The sequence below is a fragment of the Schistocerca gregaria genome, chromosome 3, assembly GCF_023897955.1.
Source record: "Schistocerca gregaria isolate iqSchGreg1 chromosome 3, iqSchGreg1.2, whole genome shotgun sequence".
Lineage (NCBI taxonomy): Eukaryota > Metazoa > Arthropoda > Insecta > Orthoptera > Acrididae > Schistocerca > Schistocerca gregaria.
Window position 1 is genome coordinate 430,224,850 of NC_064922.1, and position 14,684 is coordinate 430,239,533.

Sequence of the window (14,684 nt, forward strand, 5' to 3'; positions counted from 1 at the left end):
AAATGGTTTAAATATTGAGACATCAAGAGGTCGCAGTTGTGAAGTAAGTCCTCCCAGAATAACAGCAAGTTCTGTATTTCCCTGTCTCAATTTCTCTTCCACAGAATTTTTCAAATGACTACTAAACTGATCTAACACAAGAAGAGAACTCTTCTTCAATAAAGCACCTTACCTTTTCTCCCACATTCTGTTAATCTATAATTTCATACTAGCCTCATCCATCCAACCCATACATACATGAACACCACCACCTGGTGACATTTCAGAAGGTTTTGGAACTGTTTTGCACTTGAATATGATCATTGGATTAAGTTTAGTACTGTCAGCACAACATGGAAGGACAACAGTGTAGTGCATTTTTTTCATGTCTATTTCTTTTTATAGTTATGGTTTTCATCACAAGAGTTCCATTACTTGGCACATCAAATGTCAGAGGAGTTTTGTCCATGTTAGCTTTTTAGCTTTTTAGCTTAGTTCCACATTGGTTTTCTTTTGATGTTGAATAATAAAGCAATGGAAAGATACTGGTAATATTTTCTCTTGTGGCATTTTCTGAGATATTTTGGTCGTGGGTCACTTGCTTCCATGAGTATATGTCCATTTGTAAGATTGATGGGAATCAAACATTGCACATTTTTATATTAATTTTGAGTATGAGATGCACTTGAATTTTGGAGACTTATTTTTTAAAGAGTGTGTGTGTGTGTGTGTGTGTGTGTGTGTGTGTGTTTCATAGTCCATAAAAACGAAACCAAGCCTCATCATAAAACAGAATGCGGTAAAGATTCGCTTCACCGTCATGTAGCTGTTTCAAAACCAATCTAACCCTGTGTGTAGGATCACCAGGTTAATGTTGTTGCAATATTATTACTTCATAGGGCCTTAGCTCAAGTAACTTAGCAGCTCTTTCTTACAGAGGTGCAAGAAGTTTGTGTTATTTGTGCAAGATGTCTAGAAGACTTTATATGGGAGTTTTCCAGACACTGTACATTGTTGTTTATGCTTCTTGTCATGACACTTCCTCTTTCATGAAATTTGTTCATTAATTTTTGATTTGGGTCACGACTCAGAATTCGAGCACTTAAATTGTGACTGAACACTTGTTGTTGAATGAAATAATTCCATCTTGTAATTGTTGCATTCACGGACTTCACTGTACACTTGTAATGTTTGCTTCACTGTTGGAATGACACTGACAGAGATGTGGGACCCATTTGATCGATCTGTGAGGCTCCAGTGGCCAGCAAACACAACCCTGTGTGTGCTGTCATCAGATAAATGGAACAGTTTGTATTTAATATATGTGTATGTTTATCCAATTATAAATAAATTACAAAGTTCTTGTTTATATACATTATATGTATGCTAAGTATGCTTACTGTTTGGCTAGTGGTCTGTTTTACAATGCTTTATAGTTTGAGTCATAGTACATGGATCCCTTGAAAAGATCTCTGTGTGACTTGGAAAGAGTTCCCATACATTGCATTAAGTTCAGTACAACAGAATACCTTAATATTCTTGTAGAATTAATAAACAGCCAGTCAGTTTGCAAAGTGGAAGGTTTACTTAAACCCCTTTACTGTGATTCCAATGTTCATAAAAATATCTTCTTCAGAAGGAAATAGTGACAACCTTCCGAAGAAGACATTTTTATAAACGTTGCAACCATGGTAAGGGACTTAAATAGACCTTCCATTTTTCAACTGACTGGCTTTTTATTACTTCTACAAGAAGATTTCATCACGTGGTTCCTGCCCCAGCTATGTACAAAATTTCAGAAGAATGCCTTAAGTTTGTGAAATTACAGTATTACGAAGCTAATGCGCGGGGAACTCACCTGACACTATCACATGATGACATGTACAAATTTGAACACAGGTAACTAGAGATTGCAGCTGTTGGTAATTGTCTTGAGCACAAAAAATTCATGATTTTCAAAGTATAATAATACACTGAAGTGCGAAAGAAACTGGTATAGACATGCATATTCAAATACAGAAACATGTAAACATATTAAAAACAAAGAGTCCAAGACTTACCAAGCGGGAAAGCGCCGGTAGATAGGCACAATGAATAAAACACACAAACACACACACAGAATTTCGAGCTTTCGCAACCGGTGGCTGCTTCGTCAGGAAAGAGGGAAGGCAAGATGAAAGGATGTGGGTTTTAAGGGAGAGGGTAAGGAGTCATTCCAATCCCGGGAGTGGAAAGACTTACCTTGGGGGGAAAAAGGATAGGTATATACTCGCGCGCGCACACACACACACACACACACACACACACACACACACACACACACACACACACACATCCATCCATACATACACACACAGACACAAGCAGACATATTTAAAGGCAAAGAGTATGGGCAGAGATGTAAATCAAGGCAGAAGTGTGGAGGCAAAGATGATGTTGAATGACAGGTGAGGTATGAGTGGCGGAAACTTAAAAATTAGCGGAGATGTGTCAGCTTGCGAACCATTCAATGAAACATTAATAATATGGGCTTTCTGAGCAAGAGATCCACTCGTGTAACCTTGATGACTGCACGACAGAATGCTTTACGTCTCGCCTGGGCCCGTCAACACTGACACTGGACTGTTGATGACTGGAAACGTCATGTGGTCGGACAAGTCTCGTTTCAAATTGTATTGAGTGGATGGACGTGTAGAGGTATGAAGACAACCTTATGAATCCATGGACCCTGCATGTCAGCATTGGTATGTTCAAGCTGGTGGAGGCTCTGTAATGGCGTGGGCCGTGTGTAGTTGGATTGATACAGGATCCCTGATATGTCTAGATAGGACTCTGACAGGTGACATGTAAGTAAGCATTCTGTTTGATCACCTGCATCCATTCAGCTTTTGTATGTCCATCCTTTTAGCAGGACGTCTCTGGGATGACGGCCGTTTACTATCCTGACAAAAAATAAAAACCACCTACAGCTGTCCTTCTGATTTTGTTTTATTTTGTCCCTACCAGTTTCAGTGCTTCATTGTGTCATCTTCAGGCTGTTTCGATGTGGTACAGGTTGATACAATCCCCCTGCACAACCCATCAGTTGCCAGCATTACTGGATTCGCAGATAATGTGTCAGCGCTCTCTGATGGACAGTGTGATGAAGTGTGAGGTCCTAAAAGGAATCTGTTAAACTTTGTTCACACTATAAATCGGCCAAATCTAAAGGGTATAAATTCAACTAAATACCTAGAAATTACAATTATGAATAACTTAAATTGGAAAGAGCACATAGAAAATATTTTTGAGAAGACGACTGTGTTTTATTGGCAGAACACTTAGAAGATGCAGCAGGTCTTCTAGAGAGACTGCCTACACTACGCTTGTTTGTCCTCTTTCGGAGTTCTACAATGTGGTGTGGTATCCTTTCTAGATAGGATTAGTGGAGTACATCAAGAAAGTTCAGAGAAGAGCAGCATGTTTTGTATTATTGAAAAATAGGGGAGAGTGTGTCATTGACATGATACAGGATTTGGGGTTGGAAAAATTAAAACAACGTGTTTTTCATTGTGGCAGAATCTTCTCATGAAATTTCAGTAACCAACTTTCTCCCCTGAATGTGAAAAATATTTTGTTGATGCTGACATACATAGGGAGAAAGGATCATTATTAATAGAGAATTATTGTGAAGGTGGTTCGATGAACCCCCTGCCAGGCACTTAAGTGTGATTTGCAGAGTATTGATGTAGATGTGCACTTAGGAAAACAAAAAGTGTAGTTTCAAGTGAAGATTGGAGTATCTTGTGCATGAAGAGCTGGAGTGAATGAAACATTGTGATGTGCATGTCGGGAAGGCAGTGTGAAGCAGTCAAATGAGGTATGCTATGTGGTGAGCTGGAGAGAAGATAGGCGTGTGAGGTGAGCAGCATGTCATGTCAAAGCTGAGGGAATATCAAAAACATGAAGCCATGGATAAGGGACTGTAGGAATGTCACCTGCAGGAACCAGTTTAATAAAGACATAGGTATTTTCTTTCTTTCACACTGCTGCCGTTCATTGGACACCTCTTGCAAGTCACAAAGATCAATACTGTGTGCACATTGTAACATGCCACTTTTCATGTGGGATGCTGGGAATGTAAGCACATGGTCACTACTTATTATATGGACTGCTGCAGGAGGAACAGAAGTGTGTGTGTGTGTGTGTGTGTGTGTGTGTGTGTGTGTGTGTGTGTGTGTGTGTGTGAGGGAGGGCAGGGGGGGGGGGGGGCAGGCAGCACACCAGAGTTAACATTGTATTCATGATACTTGCCACAATTCTGTATTACAGTGGCATGCTATGTTGTTTCCTAGTTAAGGCTAACAACAGATGACATTAATCCACACCTGACCATACACAACTGACTTCCTTCCATTCCTCCATTCCCAGGAAAGTTCCAAGTTACATTGTGCATGTAGTATTCCATATTCTCATAATGCATTAGAGCTCTCAACATGCAGCACGTGCTGGTGGCATAACATTTTTAACTAAATTGGGCATGTAAAATGTAAAGTGTTCTCGTGAGAAGCAGTTTTTCATCCTAAATGTAAATGCTAGTCTTTCATTCCTTTGTGTGTTTTATGTATATCATCATCTGTCTGTCCATCCCATTCCTGCAGCTTATTCTAAATCTATCCTGTCATTACACCCACTAGGTCATATTTTGTGTCACTATATCACATTCTAGCCATAGAAGAACTTGCAAGCAGCAAATTTCCACACTATAGGTTTTAGAAAGTCATTTGGATAATGAAAAACCCAATTTTGTTCATTATTAGTAGCACATCACTATAGGGACTGATGGTCCAGATTTTCCTCTTCCTACCCATTTTAATACATCCATGCATGTATTTCAATGACTCAGCTTATGGTGGTGATAGTTGACTTTTCTCATTGTGCATTTTGTTTCACAAATTTATGATCATATTTTCTCAATTGACCAGAACAAAGAGTGCAGTTACATTTTGGGGACATCTCATTCCTTGAAGTCATTGGAGTGACTATGTTTCTTTGGGCATGCTACAATCAGTACAGGTCTGCGATAATTCTTGCCAACTTGAGAAAAAACAAAAATGGTAAGTGCATACCAGTTTTACCACAAATGTTATCCAGAATTTTGTGTAGTGAATAATTACAATGTTTTCATGTTATCTGCCTAGTTAATACTTGTACAACATTTCAGTTGTTAACATCATTTTAGTCACTGTCCTATGTTTTTAATTTGTTATTTTGTGAAAACTAAAGTTATTTCCTTGCGCAGTAGAATAGAAGACTCGTGCAACAAAAATGCAGTATGGTCACAAAAATGCAGTATGGTCACAATTTTCATGGTATAAATTTTTTGCCTCTATTTTACAGGATAACTTTCTCAAACATGTAGAAACTCTAGGGATTTATAGAAGAGAGGGTATGGAACAAAAAAAGATCAAATAACTTAGGTCCAGATATGCATAGTTACCGTGCTAGAGACCATTTATTCAATCATAAATTCTTACAGAGACTGTGGTCTAATATGCACTGTACCATGCAGCCACAGATACAGTGTGTGTTGAAAATGGTTTCCATGTGCCTCAATGCATGCTTATATGTGCCAGCTCGAGTACGCTGCTCCAGTGTTTCCACATCTGGAATGGGCTCTGCATACATATACTTTTGAGATGGCCCCATAAGTCTGTTTCTGGTGAGCATTGCACATGTTGTAAGTAATAAAGGTAGTAACAATTGTCATGGAGAATGTTCCACATGCTCCTCTGGCTAACTCTGTACTAGTGGGACAACTGCCTGTCACTGAAAAGGTGGTCAGCTTCCATAGTGTTAATTGCATTTTCCTCATAGTCTGGTGTTCAGACATTTCGGGTACATCCTCTATGATTTCCTGTTTCCTGAAATGAGCCTGTCCCGGACAAATGGTGAAGCACTGTAGCCAACATTGAATGCTGGGGTGGTTGTCGGTGGGGACAGATCTGATACAACCTCACTGCCCAGTGCCCGTTGTCATTTGCCTTTATGTGAGTAAAGACAATGGCAGCAAGCTCTCAATTTGAATATGAAACCATTGTGTACAGTGCTGTATCACATCCACTGCAAGATAGGTCAGCAAGAGAAGTGAATCGGACACAACTTTACCAATTACCATGGCAGGAAAGGGCACTAGGGCATGACGTATGAGGAACAGTACCACCCTCTAACAAGAAACCATGCATACTGTAACTGTGGCTGCATGCTACAGTATTAGACCACAGTCTCTGTAATAATATATGATTGAATAAATGGTCTCTAGTATGGAAACGTAAGTTCATTAGACCTTTGTTCTGTATCTTCTCTTTGATCACTCCCAAGAGTTTGTACAGGTTGGAAAAATCAACCTTTAGGAAAAAATATTTTCTTGAACTATTGTTGTTGAGACTATGTACTGAAATTTTGGGATAATCATGTATCATTTACCTTAATGTCTTGTGTGGTAAGATGTATTAATAATTATTTCTGTTTATTTTTTCATCTTTTTGCCAGGCCAGGTTGTAACAACAAAACATAGTATACCTTACGGAGGATGGTTTGAACTTGTGTCATCTCCACATTTTCTCGCTGAAATATTAATGTATATGGCAATATCAATAATTTTAAGAGCAGCAAACACGTGGCATGTAGTCTTTCTTTGGGTTCTGAGCAATCAGGTAAGGAGAAGTCTGAGTGCGCAAAATAAGATCTAATCAGTTACAGTAAAGAGAGCTCATCTTTCAGATAGTAAAAAATAAAATAGTACATTAACATAATTGAGAAACTCTTGATTCTATGCTTTTTATCATAATAAATAAACCTCTTTCTTTTTCAAATTAATAGTTAGAAACTTACTTTAGAGAGAAAGTTGTGTTCATATTTGTTTAACATATCAGAGCTTGAGAATACCGCTTTAGTTGTAAATTACTTTATTTTCACGCGACCAGTTTTGGGCTGTTATAAGCCAATCTTCAGGTGTCGTACTGGAAATAGCAAAAGATGGGAGATAATTTTCACACGCCGCAACACACACAAAAATAAAAACAAATTTTCCTAAAATGTTTTGAAAACTTTTAAAACACATTTCAAAACCGCCAGTCAGGCTAGGTGCTATGAAACCTATGTCAATGCGCAAGTGGCACCACATAGTAGTACGGACGACTGCCTGGGTAAAGAATATATACAAATGATATCACTACACTTACAATGTGCTGTGGTCCCTGAGCGCCGCATGTACTAGGTGCGGTATGCTGCATATGAGCGCAGAACAGGGAGTAGCGCATGCGATCGAGGAGGCAAATTGGTAAACCAGAGTGGCAAAAGTGCTGCCATCTATTGAAAGACAGAACACGGGGCCGTGCCTGGTACACACGGCGCTTGGGGACTACAGCACAGTGTTAGTGTGGTAGTATCATTTGTATATATATTCCCTACGCAGGCAGTTGTCTGTGGTACTGACTGGTGCCACTTGCGCATTGACATAGGTTTCGTAGCACCTAGCCCGACCAGGGGATTTCGAAATGTTTTTTAAAAGTTTTCAAAACTTTTTAGAAAAATTTGTTTTTTATGTGTGAATACTCGGAAAGGCAATCTGCCTAGGAAATTGTAATCCAAAATATTACTCAGCAAGCTTGGAAGCTGTGAGGTGGCAGCCCCATCACCAAGCTTAACCTGCGCAGTGCTTGTAATGCGGCCAGGGGTTTCTGTACCTACTGGCTCACATCAACAATTTGCCTGAGATAATGGATTCAAAGGAAACAGACATAGGCTATGGAACAGAAATTTGTGAGATAGAAACAAGAAACACTGCTTCGCATTTGGGACATGGAACATTCGTAGTCTAAATAAACCAACTACAGCAGCGACTTTGATATCTGAACTAAAAACATACAAGACAGATATTATAGCTCTATGGGAAGTTAAGTGGCTTGGAGAAGGGATACACACTGAGGATAATTGTCATTTTTTTATGGTGGAGATGGAAAAACATCCTGACTATGGTACTGGTTTTGCTGTTAAGAACAGGATTGTTAATTGGGTTATGGAATTCCATCCCACTAACAAAAGAATGTCGTACAAAACAAACAAACACCAGTGGTACAATATAACATTCATAAATGTCCATGCACCAACTGAAGATTCAACTGAGGATGAGTAAGTTGAGTACTATGAAGAATTAGAGAGAGTAGTCGAAAGTATTCCAACAAGAAATATGAGAGTAATCATAGGGGACTTTAATGGAAGAAATGGGTAAAGAGGATATGTTCATCCCCACTATAGGAAAATGTAGCAAGCACTTGACCACAAATGAAAATGGATTAAAAATGATCAACTTTGCGCTGTCAAAGAATATGAGAATTTGCTCGATGATGTTCCCTTACAAAGATAAGCACAAATGTACATGGTGCTCTCCAGATGGGAAAGATGAAAACCAAGATGATTTGGAATCAATAGCCAAAAGCCCTACCAAAACCTAGTTTAGACATGGAATGACTAAAGGAACTGTCTGATAAAGGAGCTGTGTGATTGAAATGAGTAACCGATTTACAGCATTACAAGAAGTTCTGAGGAGGAAAATAGTGTAGAGAAGGCTTGGAAGAGAATAAAGACAGTAGTAACAGATGCAGCAGAAAAAACATTGGGCAAGAAAAAAAAACAACAAAGAAACAGAAATGGTTCAACAAAAAGTGTCAGAGGGCAGTAGGAAGGAGGAAAGGAGCCAGGATTCTAAGGCTGCGTAATAAGGAGAGCGAGGACAGGAGGGAGACGTTCAATGCGGTTAGAAGAGAAACAGCAAGAGTTCTACGAACAGAGGAAAGGAAATATCTAACTGAGTCCTAGGATCTATAGAAGTGGAAAGCAGGAATGGAAACTCAAAGTAGTTTTTTCAGTATACAAAGAAAAGTAAGAGAGGTTATCAAAGTGAAAACCTATTCATAAAAGATAAAAATCAGAATATGCTAACACAGCTGAAAGGTATCCTAGAAAGATGGAAAGGGGTCATTCCATGTCAATTCAACCAATTTGAGAAAATGTTCGAGCTGACAGTCTCAGATTTGGCTGAAATTCAGCACACCAATGCTACCGAGTGTGGAACACTTATACACAAAATTTTAAGTTCCCCTGCCAATTAGTTCCAGAATTATGACTTGTGAAAGAATGTGGCGTGACCCGGAAGTTGCAACCCGCATTTGGCAATCCATCTTCAGACCCAGCTTCTGGTCTTAATAACTTTGGAACTATTCCACACAGTCCAGTGAAATTTTTACAACCCAGTAACATCCACTTAGAGAACACACGCTATGAATCAAAACACCAACAACATAATTCTGAGGGGAAAATAAAAAATTCCAAAAGGTGATTAAATATGTAATATGTTACAAGGTACATATTGTATGTGCCCTCCATGCCAAATATAATTCACTCAAAAAGGGTATACATTTTTTTGTGGTAAGCTTAATGTGTCCTAAACACATACAGAACTCATCTTGCCCATATGTCACACAAACAAAGTTACATGCACATGTAACTTATGTTCCAGGTGTGTTACATTGCTAAAAAAATGAAGAATATTCTGATAATTTACATGACAATGACGAAAAGTATCAGCCACCTACGACGACAGTGGATGAGCAATTAAATACTTCAGTGACTGCTCTTGGTTTGTCTCCCATGAAGACACACAAAGTTGGGAAAAGAGACGCCCAGCTATGGTAGAAGAAAACTACAAGAAGCTCAAATGGAATTAAAACACAAAATAGCTGACACATGACACACTAATGGTGGAAGAGGAAGAACTACCTGCTCCAAAGGAACAGAAATTATGCCAGAAATGCTCAGATTTGGACAAAATTGGGCATGATTTGAAAGAAAAATGTGCCATATCCAAACGCCAGAAAAAAGTAGCTATTTTTACCCTTGCATCTTCCAGCTGGTCTATTGACTACACTGCAAAGGAATTCAGTGTTTCTACATATATGGTAAAGCAAGCTAGGAAAATAAAAGCAACCCAAGGAGTGCTTCCACAACTTCAGGAGGCTCAGCGTAAGCAATTGAGTTCAGAAATAAAGGTGCTAGTGTCGGAGTTTTATGAAGATAATGACTACAGCCAAATAATGCCTGGAAAAAAAAAGAAAAAAGAAAGACTATGTAACGGTGAAAATGGGAAATGTATGTGTGCAGGTGCAAAAAAAAAAAAAAAAAAAAAAAAAAAAAAAAAAAAAAAAAAAAAAAAAAAAAAAAAACTGTTGCTATGCAACATATCAGAGCTATATGTAGAATTCAAGGAAAAGTATCCCAGTACCAAAGTAGGTTTATCATCTTCTTTCAATCTTCATCCAAAATGGGTTGTGCCTGTAAGTGCAAGGGGCACACACAATGTTTGTGTATGTGAGACTAGTCAAAATGCTAAGCTGAGGTTTGCTGCTATAAAGGATTCTGGTCTGGATTACAAAGGTGCAATGAAGCTGCTAGTGTGTGGCATCAGTTCCTACCAGAGCATGATACACAGGTGTGAAAAGTGTCCTGGTAAGGCAAATCTTGCAGAACACATGAATAACAAACTGTATGGTGAACTCCTTATGGATGACAATGAACTTGTTTCTTTTAAACAATGGACATGCATGGATCGCACACATCTTGAAACAAAGCAAAGTACAGTGTTTAATTCATGATACCATTGCAGTTCATGCCCACATTTGCACTGTCATGGCATATGTGAAAAACAAGCTGCTTCACATACATTTTGCAAAATACTTCAGTGATGGGACAGCTAGTCAGCACAAAAACTGCAAAAATCTCACAAATTTATGCGTGCATTACCGTGATTTTCAGATTAACGCAGAATGGAATTTTTTCACAAGAAGTCGTGGTAAAAATGTATGTGGTGGTATTGGTGCTACCATTAAGCGAATGGCATCACGAGCTAGTCTGCAGCACCCTACAGAAGGTCACATTCTAACACCTCTTCAATTATTTACCTGGGTACAGAAAAATATTTCTCGCATACAATCATTCTATGTTTCGGAAGATTAGGTGAAATCAGTCGAAGAGTTGCTAAAAAGCAGACTAGAACACGTTAAAACTGTTGCCGACACAAGGAGCCATTATCACTTCTCTCCAGCGGACTCTGACAATGTGCAGATGAGCAGACTGTATGGTTATAACTATAGGTTCATGCGCAACATGTGTCTTCACAGTGTGTCTGACTCAAGCAAAAGCAGCAACATACAACCAGGTTGCTATGTTATTGCTGTTTATGATGACAAATGGTACTTAGGATGTGTTGCAGAGTGCTGTGAGGCAGAAGGTGATGTATTTGTGAACTTCATGGCACCAGCAGGAACAGCAAGATAATTTCATTGCCATGTTTGGCAGGCAGGTGTTGGATTCCTTTTGAAGATATTCTTATGACAGTTCCAGTTCCTACCACAGTGTCAGGAAGACAGTACAATTTGCCACTCAATGTAGAGAGTACAGTAGCTAAAGTTTGGGAGAACTTCTGTTCGAAGCACAATCGACTGGTTTTTAGCAGTTAAGGTGCAGTAAACATTAATGATAGGTTGTGTTAATCTGACTAAATGTTGTTGTTTACTGATTAAACAGTTGTGGGAGAGGATAAGAAGAGGCAGAACAGTTTACGATATGTTTTTACAAAATTGTGTTGTGGAACAATGGCCACATCACCAAATACATCTGTCAACTTCCATTGTACACAAATGTCTTGCAATAACATGCTGAAATTGTGAGATATATATCATTATGGTCTACTTATGCAGTGTTTGAAATTTGACTTGGATATCACTTGTCCCTTTTGTGCTACCACACTTCGAAAATCCATGTTTTTCAGGTAATTTTACAAATTTTCATGTGCATGTAACTCTGTTTGTGTGACTGATATGGGCAAGATGAGTTCTGTGTGTGTTTAGGCCACATTAAGCTTACCACAAAAAAATGTATACCCTTTTTGAGTGAATTATATTTGGCATATAGGGCACCTACAATATGTACATTGTAACATATTACATTTTTTAATCACCTTTTGGAATTTTTATTTTCCCTCAGAAATATGTTGTTGGTGTTTTGCTTCATAGTGTGTTCTCGAAGTGGACGTTACAGGGTTGTAAAAATTTCGCTGGACTGTGTGGAATAGTTACAAAGTTATTAAGACCTGTAGTTGGGTCTGAAGATAGATTGCCAGATGCGGGTTGCAACTTCTGGGTCACGCCACATTATTTCACAAATCATAATTCTGGAACTAATTGGCAGGGGAAACTAATATTTTGTACACGAGTGTTCCACACATAGTAGAATTAGTGTACTGAATTTCAGTCAAATCTGAGACTATGAGCTGGACCCCCTGCTTGAACTGACATGGAATGACCCAAAGAGTATTTCTCAGAAATGTTAAATTGCACTGATCCGCACATAACCTACAATTACGCAATGTATGAGAGTGACAGCATTAATAATGACAAATGTAGAAGCACAGAACAGGAAGTGATCCACTCCATTCCAAAGCTCATAAACAACAAGGCTGCAGGCAAGGACCAGATATCAGCAGAGATGTTAAAAGAGGGTGGAAGCAAACTACTGAATGAAATTTATAACCTTATCACAATGATCTGGAAAACTGAAAAACTGCCTGAAGATTGGAAAACTGCAATAATTTGTCCCATACACAAGAAAGGAAACAGAATGGAATGTGGAAATTACAGAGGAATCAGTTTGCTGAACATAACATACAAAATCCTGTCAATGGCCATTCTGGAAAAAGTTAAACCTTACCAAGAAACATTATTCAAGGTTACCAGGCTGGATTTCGAACAAACTGTTCCACAACTGATAATTTGTTTACTGTACAACAGATCTTTGAGAAATACTGGGAATTTAACAAAAACATCCACTGTCTCTTCATTAACTTCCAGCAAGCCTATGACAGCTTACACAGAAGTAGCCTCTACATCACATTACGAGAATTTAGTACACCTAGTAAAATCATTAGGATGATACAACTGTTCAGAGGATCCATATCCCCCACCTTTCCAATTAAAACAGACTTACGACAAGGAGACATTCTTTCATGTGTCCTTTTCAACCTTGCATTAGAGAAAGTGGTTCGGGAGAGTAATTTACATCTATACAATGGTCTCTGATTCGAACGCAGTGAAGTAAAACTCCTGGCTTATGCAGATGATATACCGCATTTACTCGAATCTAAGCCGCACTTGTTTTCCGGTTTTTGTAATCCAAAAAAACGCCTGCGGCTTAGAATCGAGTGCAAAGTAAGTGGAACTTCTGAAAAATGTTGTTAGGTGCCGCCACAACTAACTTATGCTGTCGAATATATGTAGTGCTACACAGGGATGCTTTGCAGGCACAAAGATAAATACTGGCACCAAAACCTCTGCGTTAGCAAATAAATTAAAAGAAAAGGTAGGAGAATGTAAACATAAAGCCCTATATTCTTTCATGTTTGCTGCTATCTCGTTTAAATCCTGTCTGCCTAATAAACTACGAAACTAGAGTGAGACAACAGCAAATGCGGAAGAATATACATTTCATGTCATGTTTATATTTGTATTATTCTTATGCTGAATAGTGATACAGTCAGAAATGAAGCACGGCAACAGACTAGATTTTTAAATCTAAAATGTCTGTAATTTCTGTGCAGAATGGAATGTAAACTAAAACTAAAGTAATTTACAACTGAAGTGGTATTTTCAACCTCTGCTATAATGCTCAGTTGCGGATGTTCTTCCAACAGGATTGTTTGTGTTTAACATATATGCTTATTGTTTTGAGGTCCATTTACTTGCATGGTCACATGGCTTGAAATTATTAGTTCATGCATTTGAAGCAGTAAAATCGGCAGTTTGTAGCCTCATAGCAAATTGATTTACTATTTCTCCTATTATAGTACCATCTACTGTGATTCTCAATGTTCTTTTTGAAACAAATAACTCTGCCATGAAATTATGAATCTCGTACATCATTTATGAATGTTTGGATATAGTAATTACTTTCTTAATAACCACAACTTGTTACAAAAAATTTTAGCTGACGGTGACAATTCAAAAACACCAAATATGGCCATATACTAGAAATAATGTTTGTACCAGATATGTAGTTTAGTGAGGAAACCATTTATTTGAGAATACCATTATTAGTCAAAAGTTCTTGATTGTCATTTGGGACACACATGAGAAGATTGTTTAAATCACTGACATAGTGGAGTGGAGAACTGTGTAGTTGTGCCTATTTGAAAAGCAACTCGTGTTTAGGTCCCTGCTCAGTGTGTGTGGAATTTATACTTCTACCAACTAAACTCACACTCACTCTCTCTCTCTCTCTCTCTCTCTCTCTCTCTCTCTCTCTCTCTCTCTCCCCCTCTCCCTTTTGTGAACTTTGCATTTGTACCTATATATTGCAAGTTGAATTATACCTACGATTCTGCATCAAAATCCCTAATTTTCATGCTAGCTTTCAAAACATAAACTTCCATTTCCTGTAGCACTAGTGTTCTAGATCTTAGTACTGGGCAAGCAGACAGTTTTAATGTATTTGGAAGTTCATTCTCCTCTCGAGTGTCTCATAAAAAGGTGCAAAAGAGATCATATGTAAAGCTGTCAGTGGCATGAATGATATTGCCCAGGAATTGTGGATGACACAGGAACTAAAATTGAAAG

The 14,684-nt window shown here is 38.4% G+C and overlaps 1 protein-coding gene across 1 annotated transcript in view; it reads left to right on the top strand.

Moving 5' to 3' along the window:
- Positions 1 to 14,684, top strand: part of LOC126354645 (polyprenol reductase) — a 42,018-nt gene that overhangs the window by 15,060 nt on the left and 12,274 nt on the right. The window contains exons 4-5 of the mRNA XM_050004415.1: positions 4,944 to 5,075; positions 6,511 to 6,674. Coding sequence (XP_049860372.1) covers positions 4,944 to 5,075; positions 6,511 to 6,674 — 296 coding nt within the window. The remainder of the gene's footprint in view (positions 1 to 4,943; positions 5,076 to 6,510; positions 6,675 to 14,684) is intronic.